At 40.2% G+C, this 17,729-nt stretch overlaps 1 protein-coding gene across 1 annotated transcript in view; it reads left to right on the top strand.

The window, feature by feature from the left end:
• SPTBN5 (spectrin beta, non-erythrocytic 5) overlaps positions 1–17,729 on the top strand; it is a 91,036-nt gene extending 73,307 nt beyond the window's left edge. Inside the window, 19 exon segments of the mRNA XM_038139264.1 lie at positions 179–435; positions 585–771; positions 3,189–3,401; positions 3,751–3,947; positions 4,549–4,753; positions 5,459–5,653; positions 6,780–6,935; positions 7,426–7,643; positions 9,257–9,446; positions 10,249–10,425; positions 11,311–11,415; positions 12,403–13,023; positions 13,982–14,053; positions 15,534–15,620; positions 16,013–16,104; positions 16,274–16,359; positions 16,849–16,984; positions 17,554–17,611; positions 17,613–17,729. Of these exon segments, the coding sequence (XP_037995192.1) occupies positions 179–435; positions 585–771; positions 3,189–3,401; positions 3,751–3,947; positions 4,549–4,753; positions 5,459–5,653; positions 6,780–6,935; positions 7,426–7,643; positions 9,257–9,446; positions 10,249–10,425; positions 11,311–11,415; positions 12,403–13,023; positions 13,982–14,053; positions 15,534–15,620; positions 16,013–16,104; positions 16,274–16,359; positions 16,849–16,984; positions 17,554–17,611; positions 17,613–17,729 (3,369 nt within the window).

Genomic DNA, 17,729 nt, shown 5'->3' with positions numbered 1-17,729 from the left:
CAACATGACTGAATTCTCTTCTTCATTTGCACCACCTTTGTGTATGGAAAAAGTTCACTAACCAGTGGGAAGGTGCTCCGTGTTTGTGTGCAATCTTTACTGAAAGTGACTGAGATTTCTACATCACATTATCTGTCCTAAAGGTTTAAATTATTTTTTTCTTTTTGCTTGCTCTCAGGGTCTTCATTTTCAGCGAAATGTAGAGGACACAGAGAAATGGTTGGAAGGTGTGGAAAATGACCTGAAAGCACCATATAATGACAATGATCTGGTGGTATTGAACAGTCATCTGAAGAAACAAGAGGAACTGGAGGAAGACATTGCTGCCCATAGGGACCGGCTGCAAGAGCTTGTGGTCACAGCTCAGCAGTTCCAGAAGGAGAAACATTTCCTTGCTGATGAACTAGAAGAGAAAGTGGATGAACTAGTGCAGAGGTGTGTGAGTGCCTGGCCTGTCTTCTGCCAGTTTTTTCTTCCCTGAATATTCTTTTTTCTTTCCTTCTCTACACTATTCTGAAATGAGTGTTTTGCATTCATTCCTTATCAATCTGTAGTCCTCACTGGATTATCTTTAAAACCTACAGATACAAAAGGCTGCGTGATCCTCTGCAGGAGAGGCGGGGAAGTCTGGAGGCAAGCAGACTTCAGTACCAGTTCTTCCGAGATGTTGACGAGGAGTTGGCTTGGGTTCGAGAGAAGCTCCCCATGGCTTCCTCCAAGGATTATGGCCAATCCCTGGTAACCATTCAGAGTCTACAAGAAAAGCACCAGGTAGTGCCATGTGACAACCATTCACAGTCTTTAGAATCAAGTAGAGAACACTGAATTAATTTGTCTCTAGCAAACTTCATCTGCTTTGCTTTGGCTAACAGGAGTCAAGATGCCAGGGATCATTTTTATCCTTTTCTTTTTCAAGGATATGTCCATGACTTGGCAACATGAAGGATGCAATCCTGCTTATCATTGCAGTGGTGCAAGTACCACATCACAGGCCTTCTGTGGACATATTGGCTCTTTCTGTGAACTGAGTTCAAACCCTGGCCTTTTCAATACAAAATAGATTTGACAAACTTGTATATATTTTCATATGTTCTTTGGTCCTAACAAAATGCTTTCAAACTCAGTACAACCAAGAAAACTTATTGCTCAGATGTCTCAGGATGAACTCCCAGGAAAGCACTTTTCCCCAAAATTTTTTTCTGCTCAGATGGGAGGGAGTTAACAGGGAATTATTGTGCTAGCTGACCTTCCCTCCAGTGGTAGCTTTCAAGACAACTGCTGAAATATTTCACAAGGTTCAGATGGGCCATCAGAGAAAGCAGTGCCTGGAATACTGTCATCTCAAATACCAATAAATACCTTCCTGATAGTTCTTTAATAAGGAGGACAGTCTCCTTGCAAACACAAGGTGGAAGAAAAAATATTCCTGCTAAGGTTTTACAGCAGCTATTGGTTTTTAATATTAATATTAGCATATGACATCCCATTTAAGTGCCATGTCAATGCCTTTTGAAGAAATCTGTGCAAGCTGCATTAGGATTGGGAAAAACAGGAGATCCTATAAATTTTCAATGTGTGTGATACACTCACTCAGAAAGAGAGAAAGCCCAAGCATCTGGTGCAATCATTGTGAATGTAAAATAAGAATGAAAGGCTTGTTTCATCATGATTAATACTATAAATGTAGTTTTGAGTGCAGTTACTCCTAAAATTTATGAGCTCGTTGGCATGGTAAGAAAGTAATTTAGTTCACAGAAGAAAAGAATGCTTGAGCTGAATTAATCTGTGAAAATATTTCAAATAACTGAAGGAACAGAGGAGATACTGCTTTAGGCTATGATTATTTTTTGTTAATTGGCTAAGTCTCAAAATCTTTCAACTAACTGTGAGAGTGGGAGATATATACCATAAAATCACTGCATAATAAAATTCTCTGACATTTTACTTACTATTCTTCTGGAAACAGGATTAAAATATAAGCTTTTAACTCTCAACATGTTATTAGCTACAGCCTCTGCACTTTCTTTTTAATGTTGGTTTACAAGCAAGCAAATGTCAGAATTAACATAACAATCAAGAATTGAATATACTTTTAGTTCCACCTCTATTGTTTGTCCTAATGAGCCAGATTTGCAAAATTCAGTCCTTGGTTTGTTACCATAAAAGAGATTGTGAGTGAACTGTATTAACCTTCAAAGGAAAAAGCTGCCTTGCAAAAAAAAAAAGCTGCCTTGCAAAACAGCATTTACACACAAATATATTATGCCTTCAAACAGCTGCTTGGCTTGGAACAGATATGGTGTTGCTTTTCAACAACATCTTGAAATCAATAGGGGGAAGTTAAAGGCAAGATTAGAATCAGAGCTTTTTCCAGCCAAGTTTGACACTTGAGTTGAAAAAGCAGCTTCTCTCCTCATAGAGGGCATCTCTTCTACATTAACAGAGCACTGCAGTCTCACTCTGAACCTGCTTATTCATAGCTGTGAAATTAAAGAGAACAATGGTAAAATTGTGGGGCTTGTTTGCGCTCAGGGTGCTCAGGCACAGTCAGCCAAAGAATGCATGTATGCTCACAGAAAAACCACAGTGTGGGCCTTGCCTACCCAGGGGAGACTATATGGAGGGATGCATATAGTTTTAAAATCTGCCAGTCTTCAAAAATTAATTTCAAGTAAAGCCCTTGAGAATTGGTTTCAGGTGGTTTTCTTCTCTCCTTGTCCTGTTAGCTGCCTGGCACTCATGCACCCACAGTGTTTACAATGGCTGCTATGCAAAGATGCATCTTCTACAAAACCACTGGTAACTGATAAATAATAATGTGCAGGCAAATTGGTCATTCTTCCCTAGACATGTGTTAATTCAAGAAATGCTATATAATGGAATGGAACTGGGTATATTTCAGTGGAATCTACAAATAAGGGGTTTGTGATTAGAACCTTTTCCCTCCATACTCTGAGGCAGATATACACCAAAGTTCAAACTTCATGGGTAAATTTGATTTCTATGATCACTGCTTCACCCCCAAAAAAGTCCTCCACTCCACTTCAAGCATGCACTCAGACTTTGTACCTCTGACCCATCTTTCGGAATAGAAAGTAAATTTATAAAGGAATTGCATGACTACATTTTCTGGAATAAAATTTCCATAACTTCAATTTTTGGTCTATTTTACTCTTTACTCTTTCCAGAACCTGGAGAATGAGATAAACAGTCGAGATGCTTTGACCAAAGCAGTGATCAGTACAGGACAGAAACTGGTAAGGGGAGGCCATTCAGCCTCTCGCAAGATTACAGAGCATCTGAAGGAGCTTGAGACTTCTGTAGAGACCTTGAAGGCCGAGGCTCAAGAGAGGAGACAGAGGCTTATGCAGTCCTATGAGGCCCATCTGTTCCTAAATGAGGTAAGGATGGATCCTGAGAGATTTATTTTGGCCTTTCTTTTCTTAAAACAACTGACATGTTGTTGAATGGATGTAAGTGCTTAGAAAGGAGCAAAATGCTCTGATTTTTCATACCTGGTAAATCAGGATACAGTGGAGAAACGACACTTGTCTTCCCAACAAATGGAAGTGAGTAACATATAACTGCAATTACTGGATTCTGGGTACACATTTTTTCAAACAGTGTCTGCTAGGTTGCATTAGAGGAGCACATCTAAGGTGCTCTCTGTTTTCAGTGATATGTCAGTGCACCACTGCTTTCAGTTTTCTTGTCAAGCTGTGTTAAGGCTCATCCCTATATTTTATACAGTTGCTGGAGGTGGAGGCATGGCTGGCAGAGAGGAGTTTCATTCTGGAGACCTCTGATTATGGGAAGAATGAAGAATCCACACAAGTTTTACTTCGTAAACTTGAAGCTACCAAACTGGACATGGATAGTTTCAGCTTGCGGATCGAGAAAGTACAGGAGACAGGTGCCAGCTTAATAAACAAAGACAGTCCAGAGAGGTAGGAAAGTAAAAACAGGTTTCTCCTCCAGGTCTGACAGAAATGCCCAGAGAAGACAGATAAAGTAAAGTTCAACTATGTTTGATGGCTCATTCAGAAATAGGATTTCAGGGATCATCCATCCCTCCATCATCATCATCACACACACTGAGCTCCCCAGATGCTTGATGATTGTTTTAATGTTTGCATGAGATTTTTTTTGTTTTAACAATGGGCTAATTAATGCAGATCAGCTTCTTTGTCCATTGTCTACTCCCAGGAACTGTCATCTAGTTCTAATTTACCACAATTGTTCAAAAACCACTGAGCTTGGAAAAGGAAATGAACATTCCTGACAGGTCACTGTTTTTTATTGAAAGTTTGTTTTTATACCTGGGGAGGAGGATGGGAAAAGAGCAGCCATTTGTATGATATACTTTAATTTCCTGAGCTAGCTGGCTTTAAGGGCACAGCATAACTCACTCCATGATTTTATCTGGTTTATTCTGTGTTTTAAAGATGTTGCAAATTAAACCTGTCACAGGTTTAAACACTGTAAAAAACCAGTGTTTAAAAAGAACAATAAACCAAAGACATACTTTCTGCTTCTTATTCTTTGCAGTTCAGTAATACTTTCAAAGCTCCAGGGGATCCTAGCAGACTATCAGTCTCTCCTACAGAAGTCTGACACCCAGAGAAAACGCCTGCAAGAACAATTCCAGCTCTATCAGTTTGAAAGAGAATTCCAGCTGGTAGATGCATGGCTTTCCAGTAAACTGTCTGTAGCCGAGTCGGACGACTACGGACAAGACTTGGATGATGTTGAGGTAAAAGAAAATAAAAAGTATTTCATGTATCGTGTGGCAAAGCAGGGAAATATTTGCTGCAATTTTTATGTAGCTGCTGACAGTGAAGCGTGTTACAATGACAACAACTAAGCAGAGCTGTTATCTCTACAGCAAGAACTCAGACTGGCTTCTGTCTGCTTTGACAGGCTTGCTGAGGTAGCATCCTCCAACAGAAAATTAGCTGTATCAGAAAGTTAGCTTTTCTTGGAATAAGGTGAGGTCAGCACACTCCATTGCTTGCCCTGCTTATAAATTTGACAGGGCCTAAAAAATTTGACTATGGTTGAAAGCACTGGGGTTTAGTGTTCATATCTCTTGCTACTGATTTCAAGGATAAATTCCTCCTTGGGGCACGCAGTGCAGAGAGGTATAATCAGCAGTGTCCACTCCTCCTAGGAACTGCTGTTATGTAGAGAAGTTCTGTTCATTAGCTTTTGATCTGAGCAGCTTCTGCTTCTCAGGATGTGGTTAATTTTTCTCTGTGAAACAGAATGTTAAATGATCAAGACAATAGATGTCTTCTTCTGACTCCAGATCATTTGGATTTATCAAGCAATTTGCACTTATAGGTTACAGTGCATAAGTTTTGTGTTATACAGAGCAGAGAAAGTGATTCCTTCTGCCTCTCTCATGGAGGTAGGCAGAAATTCTTTACCTAAATTTGTGTCCCCATTTATTCTGCAGGTGCTGGAGAAAAAGTTTAAAGATTTTGTAAATGAGATGAAACCTTTGGGACATTCCAAAGTTGTCTCCTTAAATGACTTAGCATCTAAACTGGATAAGGAAGGCCACAGCAAGATGGATATTATCCAGAAGAGAACTAAGCAAATCAATGAAATGTGGGAGAAACTATGCAATGCCATTGAGATAAGGACAGAGGTAGGAAATGCATGAAAAAACTGAGGCATTGATTTCCTTGCAGCCTCCCATGCCCTTTCTTTCCTAAACCAGTACATTGCTCATGTTGAGACACAAGTTTTACAGGGACAATGAGTACATTTTGTTCAACTTTTTCTAGATTAATTTCCCTTTATATCCACTGCTTACCCTACTGTTCCTGGCAAGGCTTATACTTGAAAGATGCTTATCAGCTCCGGGTAATTGTTTTCTTTAATTCACTGCTAACTCTAGTTTCCTGAAAAACAAAGTCAATCCATCAGTTTACCACCACTAACAGTAGCCTGGCTCTGCCACTTATCAGTCTTTTTATGGAACTACTTATGTAACATGACCAAAATTCTCCAGGATTTTTGCTGAGTTAACTTCTTGAAATCAAAGATGGCCTATGGAAGATAATGTGACGGAGGACACAGAGCCACCCCCCTACCTTTAGGCAACAGTTAGGTGTTAAATCTGCCCACTCCTTCTCAGAAAACTGCAGTCACAGATATGTACGGAAAAGCAGAGGTGACACACAGAACTCAACATTTTTGTTTGTTTTAAGGAGAATATAAAACATCAGATGTCCTCAATCATCTTTTTTTCACTACTGTTGCATGACCTGTTGCTTATTAGGTAGCTCAAGCCCACTATAGTCTGTTAGCAGAAATAAATGCATGACAATTGTTACTATAGAGTTTGATTGTAAAACTAGTATTAGAACATTTTTTAATACTCTCATTTCAGAAAAGCATTATTTTTGCTCAATTCCTTTTATTTTCACTGTTTGCAGTGTAGACTTTATTCCAAGAAGTGTTTTAAGACAACCCCTGTGATGTAGAGAGCTACTTTTAGAGGGCAATTCATGCTCTCCATTTTGATCATTCTTCTTATGTAGGGATAAATTGCTCTTTGGAGACATCTGTTTCTTTCCATTGTCCAACAGAACTTGGGGAAATTAGGTTAACATCTCACTTTCAGGTGACTTAACTGGGAAGATGTTTCAATACCTCTCAAAATCCCCAGTGATTTTGTGCTGCATTACGACATATTAGGATTGCCTTTTTTCATGTTGTAGACACAAAATGCTGTAGAGTATTGCCATTAAATGACTTCTTTATTCCAGAACCTAAGAGCAGCCCGTCAAGTTCACCAGTATGACCATGATGTGGATGAAGTAAAGGACTGGATGCAGGAGAAAGAGGCAGTGGTGGATATAGAAGATTATGGGTATGATCTTCCAGGTGTACAGACACTTCTCAGCCATCTTGAGGGAGTAGAGGTAAGAGGATCTGTGATGAAGCAGTAGCAGAAAAGCATGGATGGCAGAAAAAAAAGGAGACTGATTCTTGACTGATGCCTCTCAAGTGCTTTGCTTGCAAGACAAATTTATTGCACCCTAAAATATTCTTCGTGCCTCAGAAAAGAAGGCCTTTTCCTCCTGTTTTTAACATTGGGATATTATATTATTAATACTTTTGCTTTGAAGGATTAACTTTTCTTCTAAAATCTGCTATGATAATTGCAAAGGCGTCAGCTGAACCATAGCGAACTTCAGCTCCATATTTACCAAAATAATCTGTCTCACATCTAAAGAAGTTTCTTTTATGTTTGATGATGAACAAGGCATTAAAGGAAAACTGAGTGGCATTCATATTTCCAACCTCTGTACAGCCAGAGGGTAGAAAATATATGCATCATCATCATTAAATCCACTTTTGATAGAGCTAAGTAGTGACTTAGTCTTACAATCCATTCTGTCTCCATCCCAGAGAGATCTAGGAGTCATCATGAAAGAGCTGGAACGGATTCGAGGAGACGCTTGGCACCTCAGCCGCACATACCCTCAAGTTAAGGAGAACATCATGGAGAGACTCACGGATGTGGATGAGTGCTGGGAAAACTTGGACAAAAAGTTTCTGGAGCGGAAGGCAAGACTGAGCCAGGCAGAACAAGTCCAGCTTTACTTCAATGACTGCAGGGAGCTGATGTATGTATTGGCCCCTTAAGTTCGGCAGTGGGCCTTATTTCTTGTCTTTCCCATATAGGATTTTCTAAATTATAGCTGTTAGTTATTTGATTCCTGCCCCAGGTGTTCTGCAGCTTGCTTTCAAATCTCTTTGAATAATAATCCATGGCATCTCTTCAACAGCACTTCACAGAATTTACCAGATATCAGAGGTAACCATGATCCCTCAGCACAGTGTGCATGACACGGACACTTTTCTTAAACTAAGTCCTAGACAGTCCCTAAACAGTCCCCTGGAGAATTCCATCCCTGTGGATAAATTTGGAAGTTTCACAATTTCAATTGAAAATACTGTTGATTCTGTAGGAAGGTAGGGTTAGATAGTGAAGTAATTCGTACACCTGCAGAGACACGAGTGCCCCTTTTTCTCAGAGTCAAAGCAGCTGCATGAAAGATAATCTCCTAGAAGAGGTAATGAAAAAGTTCACCTATGACAGGAGTAGAAATACAAAGACAGTGGAAGGTTACCACAGATTATTAGCCATTTCCTATGCTAAGGGATAGATCCTGAGCTCAGGTAAATCATGAGTAAGTTTGTGCCAGTTGAGAGTTATGGAGTAGAAAATATTTCTTTAAAAGTATCTATCAATATGTTTCTTTCCATGAGTGCTCTTTGTGCACATGAAGTACTTTCATGTGTGGTCCTTTACAATGTATAAAAATACTGCTAAACTGTGTAGTCTAGGCAATTGCAGTTAGTTCTTTCTGAGAATTTGAATGCACAAAGCTTTGGTATGTGCAGATCTACATCTTTATTTTTAATAGGCTATATATGGAAACAGCACTGGGAATATTATAAATCCCCCAGATGTTTGAGTAAACCTTCATCAACATATTTGTCTATTGCTATGGTTTAACCCCCTAGTCAGCAGCTAAGCCAAGCCACTCACTCCCCCAGGTTCCCAGTGGGATGGGGAGGAGAATCAGAAATTAAAAACAAGCAAACAAACAAAAAACCCAACTCATTTGTTGAGATAAAAACACTCTAGTAATTAAAAAAAATGTAAAATGTAATAATACTAATGATGAACTTATTTTTCTTTTTTTTAAAAAAGGAAAATAACCCTCCCAGAAACTATTGATGCACAATACAATTGTTCATCACTGACTCACTGGTACCCAGCCTGTCCATAAGCAGCCATTGGTCCCTTCTGGCAAACTACCCCCAGTTTATATATGGGTTATGATGTTCCATGGGATGGAGTATCCCTTTGGCCTGTTCAGGTCAGCTGTCCTGGCTTTGTTTCCCCCTGCCCGGCTGTTTGTGCACCTCCTCACTGGGAGAGCCTGGGAAACTGAGAGACCCTTGGCTTGGGGAAGCACTACTCAGCAACAGCCAGAACAACAGTGTGCTGTCAACACTATTCTCATACTGAATCCAAAACTCAGCACTGTACCAGTTACTAAGAACAGAATTAACTCCATCCCAGGCAAAATCAGGACAATATTAATATATATTTTGTGAACAAATAAAAGTCTGTATACATGTATCCACAGCCATGGGATGTGTGCATTCCCAAATGTCCAGCAGACTCAGATTCCCTCCCTTTTTACCCTTTGTCCCTGGTCTGCAGGGCCTGGGCCAATGAGATGCATGCTCTGGTGATATCTGAGGAACTGGCAAACGATGTCCTGGGAGCGGAGCTGCTCATCAAGCGCCACGAGGAGTACAAGCGCGAGATAGAGAAGCAGTGGCTGAAATATGAAGAAATGCAGCGGGCAGGAGGTGACCTGATGAAGAAGGGACATTTCATGTCTGTAGAGGTGTGTTGAAGAGTTAAATATTTTACAAACAAGAGTGAACAAAGAGATGAAACAGACAGGAGGGGCAGCTTTGTCTCTCAGAACAGAAGAACTAAATGGGACAATCAGGTTCTTTACTATTAAAAGCTACACATTTCATTTGACGCACAGAAAAAGAAAACACATTTTAAAGTTCTTGTGCTACATTACAATGCAATTGCCTTGCATTGCTGATGTCTCTGAGTTCACCAGAAGAGATGTAATTCTTCAGAAATGTCCAAAGGGGCAAGAATGTTAAAATTTCTGTGATGCTGTTATCTGTGTATCTTTAGACTTTGCCCAAGACACTGTCTGTAGATCCACAGAACACACTATTGAAAACATCTTCAGAATTTATGCCAGATCACATTACTTCTGTTGTAGAAAGAACAAGAATACTTTGCACAGTTGAAGTCTCTCCACTGGTGCCTTGCCATAAGTGCATATATTTGTTGAATCTCCTGGTTCTCACTAGTTTCATAGTACAAGTTGCCTGGATATAAAGTTTCATATTGGGAAATCATATGGCAGAATATCTGTCATACAGTATGTGGAATATGCCTAAAATTGTATTATCTAGCTACACAATTTACATGCTCAATTAATTCAAGTAGAAATAAAGAGGACTCGGTCATCTTTTCTAAATTATGCTAACACCACAAAATTATCTAGAGATCATCCTCTAAATCATGAAGGCAGATTAGTGACTGCCAGATAGTTGACTGTCATGTGAAAGTCTGTTTGGATTTTTCAACTCCGGGCATTACAAATATTCTTTTTCTAGATTGAAGAAAAACTGTTAGAGCTGTCTGAGCTGATGAAGAAGGTAAAGGAGAGCTGGGACATGAGGAAAGTGTTATATGAAGAAAACTGGGAGATCCAATTGCTCCGCAGAGAGCTTGAACAAGCAGAAGCGTGGCTGGCTGCCAAGGAGAGCTTTCTTTCAGATCCCTCCTACGGGGTGAGTAACAACCCTGCAGCATTACTGAGCACCGTGTGCCTCTTAGCATATAGAGAGGGCCCGGCTCATGGACCAGCTCTGTCCTCTTGCAGAAGTGAGCCCAGGGCAGTTGCTGCATTTGACATGGTGATAGGCTCCTGGAAGTGGTGGCTTCCAGGGGGTGGTAGAAGCCTTGGAAGAATTCCAGATAATTTTTTCACATAACTTGCAAAAGGTTCAACCTTCCCTGTCTTGCTGAGAGCCTGTTTCGAAAGGAAAAAGTTGTTTTTCCCATCTTGTAGGGGAAAAAATGGGCTTTTCCCACCTTGTTCTTCCCATTAAGTGGTGGAATGTTTTACACAGGCACGTTTATAGCTAGCTTGTAAATTCCTTTTTAAACACCAGCATCCACATTCTTGTTTGGTTTGCTGGGGCTTTTTTCTCATTGTTGACTATCTTCTGATAATTTATAAGATTGGAAAACAAAGTCATGAACTTGGGTATCAGAAACTAAGCAGGGGACATGAAAGAAGCCTTAGATGCATTTGTTGTAGGGCAGGAACAAACTGTGTCTAGCACAAGCCAGAATCCAAGTACTCAATCTGCACATAAACAGTTATAGCTGGAAGCCATGGTACTACATGGCCCTGCAGAAAAGGGAAGGTTGGTATTTGAGATCTTTTTCTCCTGCACAGCCAACAGACTGCAAGATACAGACCTTTTTTAAAATGTAAATTCAGATTTTTTTCATACACAAATAGGGGTAAAAAAATTTAGACATCCAATTACAAAATTTTCAGAACCCTCACTTGGCTAAATAGAATGGATCAATCTGAAAATCTTAGGTATAATCTCTTCTGATGGGCTTGATTTTGGACTTCTGTATGTGGCAATCTTTCCATTCAGGATTCAGTGTCTGAAGTAGAGGAATTATTGAAGAAACATCATGATTTTGAGAAGATGCTTGCAGCACAGGAAGAGAAATTTGCTCAGCTCAGCAGGAAAACTAAGGTGAGTAGTAGAAGGCTGATGAGCTGTGCATGAAACAAGATGATGTGAGTCATTGATTGTTTGAATGTCACTCCATGTAAAAGATGGGGTAAATGAGAAACCAAAGCTGAACTATTTCAGACATAGCAAGACCTATATGTGGATCAAAAGAGACCAACTAGCTTGAAAAAGCTGTGGGGGAGAAGTGGAAATTTTCTTCTGCGAGGACCAGCAAACAGGGTGTGAGAAACAGGGTGATCCCTTGCTACATAGATGGAGAGATTTTGCTTCATTCAGGATTTCAGTAGGGAGCTGGAGCCACCTGAAAGTGACAGAAGATAGCAAAGGGCTGAAAATAAATGGAGACCAATGCACAGATAAGCCTTTTCCTTCTGGCTTAAGATTTTTACAATGTATTGTGTTAAATACCAAAGATTTGTGAGCCTCTCAGATTCCCTTTCATTGTGGGGGAGGTTTTAAAATTATTTTCCTGAAATAACCAGAAAAACATAACGGTTGTGTTTGACTTTAGGCTGAAAATTAATCTATCTTTTGTTCAGTGACTTGCAAATTGGCTAAGTGAAGGAACAAAGGCCCTTCCCTGCAAAATTTTCCACAAGATAAGCCCTGGATACTCAGTGTTCTTACAGAAAACCTAAAGAAGCAGTGCCACAAGAGAAAGAGCACAGTTTCTCCTTAGCTTATTAAAAAAAAAAATCACCCTCCAGAGAACTTACTAAGGGCAGAATTCACCATATTTGAGGTTAACTGCCACTAGTATTCATGATTTGGACAACAAAATAATGCTTAGCACATAGTAATTGGATTCAGATCTAACTCTAAAAATGCCAGTGGAAGTACAGGCCTTAAGATTCAGTGCCAGGAGACAATTTATTTGGAAAACCATTCCTGCTTAAAATAAAAAAAAAAACCCACAAAAACCTCTTAGGTAAGTATTCATAAATGCATGAAGGCAATTTTAAAAAAATTAATACTGCTGTCCTACAGAGAGAGATGAACCTCCTGAAACAAGTGGACACAGAAGAGAGTGAGCAGAAGGATAAAGGCAAAGTTGTCCGGGTTCCATCTCTGAGAAGAAAACCATCTGACAAAAGGAATGCACCACCAAAACTGACAGAGACAAAGAGCACAGCGCCACTGCCACCTGTGCCCACGCACAACGTGACCTGGAGGGTCCCGCTTGAAACTATTTTCTCTCCCATTGAAAAATCTCCAACAAGGTTCCAAGAATTCAGTTCCCCAGAAGTCCCTGAATCGCAGAGCAGCAACAAAACAGAAATGAAAGCTGAGACAAGGCTCAGTGAGATTATCACTCCAGCTACTCCAAAGGCTGAGGGCCTACAAGCTGCATCTTTGGAAAGTCGCAGTTCTTTAGGCTCTCCTTTATCTCCTACTCCTATAAGCCATCAACACAGCAGCAATTTGTCAGAATCACAAGCCACAGACCACATATCTCCTCAGGAAAAGGGTGCTATAGGCTCCTCTTTCTCCAGCCTGCAGACCAAACCAGCAGCAACACCACCCGAGCCTGGACAAAGGTCACTAGATAACTCACCAAACTTACTGCTGTCTAGCTCCTCTTGGGAGAGATTCAAGAATACATCTTTGGTAAGTCCCAGGAATTTCTGGTTCTCTCCTCACAAAACCACTACCCTGTGCTAGTTAAAGTAAGGCAATAACAGCAAGTTCTGTGTGAAAGTCCAAAGAGCACCATACAGTGGCACTCTGGTGGATACACTCCTGGATCCAAACAAGAAGCATTTTATGTGTCTTTGCAATTCAAACACTTTCCACAAAGACAGTTGACTTAAGCAGCTATGTACAGCTTAAAACTATTTTTAATTTACTAAGCTTTATAGCCTAGGTCTTAACAACTATATTGGTTTCTGTTTTTCTTGAATTAGAGGCTATTCCTGCTGCTGAATACTCAGCAGAGCACTTAAAAACAGATGATGTCTCACAAAGAGGATGATTTACCTACAGCCTCTGTGCGAGGTGGCAGTGCTTACTGTCCACTCTGTTCAGAAGTCAGAGAGAGGCAGGACTTCATGGCACGCTTGTCAAAGAGCTGATCAGGTGCAAGACTGGAACCAAAAGCTCCTGTTAGCTCACCCTGGCAGGAAATTCACTGTTAACTCATTGGCAGATATTGTTTCCTTTTGCTCCTCTATTCTTGAGAGGAGCACGCTTGTCACATACCCAAGTGTACCAGTACGACACTATACATTGATTGGTGTAACTCAGCAATTGTGGAGGTGGTATGAATAACTTGAACAACTTAAGTTGTAAAATGCATGTAATAATATAAAAATAATATGAGTTAATTAACACACTAAGATAGAGAAAATTCCATAAGTAAATTGTTTGAGAAGGATTTGAATTCTCTTCATTTAGATGGTCTATCAAAGATACAATTGCAACCTAGTGAGGATTTCCAGCTGTGCTGTCAATGTAAAGGCTAGAGGAACCTGAGATTAGTTTCTTTGCATGGAGTTTATCTAAAAAATACCTTCAGAAATTCAAGGGCCATTTTAAAGTTAAGAAGCAATGTTCTTGTGTGTCTCAGGTTTCTGCAAGTCTCCAGAACATGGAGGGTTTCCTAGAGAAGCGAGACCAGCTCCTTCCACGAAGACAACAGGTAGCAATAAATACCATCATGCTGGGTGATTTCATTGCTCCTTGAGTTATAGTCCATGATCTGCTCTGCCTTCTTCAGGATAAGCTCTTGCTGAAGAGGAGCTCAGTAGTGTGGGTTAGCTTCAGTTATCCCTAAAATGCATGAGGAAGCATCCACTGCCTTGGGCAGTACCTGATCTCTCAGAGAAAGAGACAATGGAATTTTTGCCTGTCAGGGGAATCACGCAGAACAGAGTCTGTCTACAGTTAATGAATTTATAAACCAGAGTCCAGGCTGTATGAACATGTTAATTAGTTTCCTAATTACAAACAATATATCAACTGGTTTCAATATATCAACTGAATTAGGGGAAAAAAAACCCAAATGAAACAACCAAAAAAAACCCCCCAACAACCAAAAAAATAAACAACCACACCACAAAAAATACCCTAAAGCTTCAAGATCCTGTAACAGCTTGTGATAGTTTGATAGCAGTGGAAGCCCACAGTCTCATGCTCCCAATATTTGAAATTTCTAGCTGTGCTAGAACAGAATTTAGGTTCTGTTTATCTTTGAAGAATTGGTTTCTTAAATACAGGTTTGAATGAAACTGAAATCTGAATTCTTATCCTGGGAAATAATATCGCTTCAAATCAGTAGCCTAATGATCACGACAGGCCAGGAAATTTTCTAATATTCACCACTAATCTACAGACATCAATTTTTGCTGAGTGTTTGCACATAAAAAAGTTGTCTCAGATTTCCTCTGAAATGTTTAATTTCCTCGGAAATTGCTCTGAAATTTTTAACTTGAAAGACCTCTTTTAAAAGGTGAATCTGGTACAAACTCCATCTTCTGGAAGAGAAATTTGTTTTTCTTCACTTCTGGGCTCACAGAATTTAGCATTCAGAGACACTTAGCTTCCATATTACTCAACAAGGAAAGCTATGACTTAACCTTCCTTAGAACTGTTTCCTTCCTTTTCTCTGAATGACCAAATTGTCAACTTTATCCACTGGCATAACAAAATATGAATATAAGTTAAGGATCCTTTATCAAGAAGAGTCTCATGGCACTAGGCTAAGTTTCAGTGGCATAGTTGGGCTTGGAATTAGCTGCTACTTTTGCACATTGCTCAGTAGCATTCCACTGGGGTTAGTTTAGTAAATGAAGAAGAACTCAGCAGCTACATTAGATAGTAACAACACAATGGATAAAATTAGCCTGTGACCAGCAGGCAGGGGCTGGTGTTCCAGCTAGGGAAAAATGTGGAGTTTTAGTGGCCAAAAATTGGACAGAACTTTGATTATTCACCTTCAGCAATGTTGCTGACCACATGGTATAGAGCTTGTTTTTCTAAGAGATAACAATGTCTGTGAGAACTTCTGTGATCATAATATCGACAGATCCTGGATTCCTGTGAAAGTTGCATAAGATTTTACTACTCCTATAAAATATATACTTCACCACTGAATTTTGTTACTGTTTCTATTCATGTAGCCACACTCAAGGTCTTGGAAATCCTTCTATGTAAAACTTGATGGATTAAAGCTTGATTTCTATAATGATGACAAAGAAGCAGCTAAGGTAAAAAACTTGGTTTTTTAATCTTTCAAGCAAACTTTGTGTCTACATATGTAAAAATGAATTTCAAAATGTCACCTTTGGTTTGGGGCTGGGGTGATCTGTTCCCTTTCAAATGTGAGCTGAGTGAAAATTCAGGGATTATTCAACTGATACAACTGAAAACAGACTGATAAGCTTCCAGAAATTTTCAAAGATACTTCTTCTAAGGCATATCTTATTCAAGTATTGCCTTCAAGATATAATGCAATTGTCCATGGTTCCTCTGTAGTTCACCTATTCAGTGATCCTAGGATTAAAGTTAGAAGAACAAAGAGATGGGTGTGTTGGTATGGAATTGAATCCTAGCAGAAAAGACACAACAGACATTTTGTTTTAATTTTATCCCCCTTCAGAATATATCCACAGTCCTGTCCCTTGGCATTTCTGGTGCCAAATGTGAGAGGCTGGTGAATTACACCAGGAAGGAGAACGCCTTCATGCTGCGGTGAGTCTTGCAGAGAAGGGCACAAATAAAAGCCCATGCAGCTCCCTGCCCACAGTCACCCAAGGCTGTATGTTGTTAGGAGGCATAACTGAAGTGTCTCACACTCACAAGCACAGAAGGTATAAGGAAAAACTGACTAGAATTCACCTTTTCCTTTCCTTATTTACAGGCTGAGAGATGGGGCAGAGTATTTCCTTGCAGCACCTTCTCAGACACTGATGGAAGACTGGCTGCAATCACTACAGAATAATATAGGTATGTTCTCATTTCCTTCAAGAATGAGCTGTGATTTTAGCAAGTGATGGTGAGAGAAAGAGAAGAGAAGAGAATGACATAGTGTCCTTAGTTTGGGACATTTTGAGCCATCCTTTTTGCCTCTATTAGAAAGCAATACACCAGTCACCTGCTACCTGTGATGTAGTGACCTGGCAGAGGAATATCCAGGGCGACTTGCAAAGCAGTCTTTCAGCTGTACTGTGGCCAACACCAGGTTATTCTCTGCTAGGGGTGTGGTATTTGTCCTTTTATTAAGGAGCTGCTTTGGATCTTGATCAACAGCTTTTCTTCTGAATCTAGACCTCTTCTGGACATCTCTCAACATAGTGGCTTACTGGGAAGGAAGCCATAGCATAATTATAACTATGATGGTCAGAGAAAATTGTTATAGACCCAGAAGTGGCAAACTCTACCTCTAATGTTACTTTTTCTTTGTTGTTTTGTTTGTTTGTTTGTTTTACTGTGTAGGACATGCTAACAGATCCCATTCTACAGTGATGGTGCAGACTTTCATTTCAAACACAGAGATGTCCCAGAAAAGAGTGTGGGATTTTCCAGACAGGGACTCTGCTGAAAAACTAAGCAGCAAAGGCTCACTCCTGAGGTATGGGCTCTGTGCTGCAAAGCTGAACAGATGTCAGTGCTGTTTGTGCTCAGGTAGCAGCCACCTACAAAGAGACTGCCCTGAGGTCAAACAGTCCTGCTCCTCTGTCACTAATGTCCCAAAAATAATGTGGCCAGCAGGAGCAAGGCAGTGATTGTCCCCCTGGTACTTAGCACTTGAGTGCTTTGTTCAGTTCTGGACTGCTCACTTCAGGAAAGCTAGAGGGTGTCCAGAGGAGAGCAATGAAGCTGGAGAAGGGTCTGGAGAACAAGTCCTACCAGGAGAGGCGGAGGGAGCTGGGGTTGTTGAGACTGGGGAAAGGAGGCTCAGGGGAGACACAGGCAAAGAAAAGACAGCTTCAGTCAAATTCAGAAACCTGGCCTGTTTAAATAATTTTTCTTGCATTTGGAGTCTGTACAAACCTTACAGGCTGTGATGTGAAATCCTAGTCCTACAGCTGGGCAGACTTTTGTTGCTGAGCTAGACACTTAATGAGTCCTTACATATAGAGAGAGATTTAAACTCCTCTAGATTGTGCCTGCTTTTCTGATTATGCATTTTGGTTGTAGGAGAACACCTTCCTTCAAAATCAAACCAGAGAGAGAGTCTGCAGAATTTTCCAGAGATTTTTAAGGAAGATGGACCTACAGTGACACAAGCCACAATTGCCACCCTAAGCCTAGAACAAAGTGGAAATAAAACAAAACTGCTTCCCTCTCTACTAAAAGCAAGAAGAGAAAAATGA

The sequence above is a fragment of the Motacilla alba genome, chromosome 5, assembly GCF_015832195.1.
Source record: "Motacilla alba alba isolate MOTALB_02 chromosome 5, Motacilla_alba_V1.0_pri, whole genome shotgun sequence".
Taxonomy (NCBI): domain Eukaryota; kingdom Metazoa; phylum Chordata; class Aves; order Passeriformes; family Motacillidae; genus Motacilla; species Motacilla alba.
This window is presented reverse-complemented; position numbering and strand designations above follow the sequence as displayed.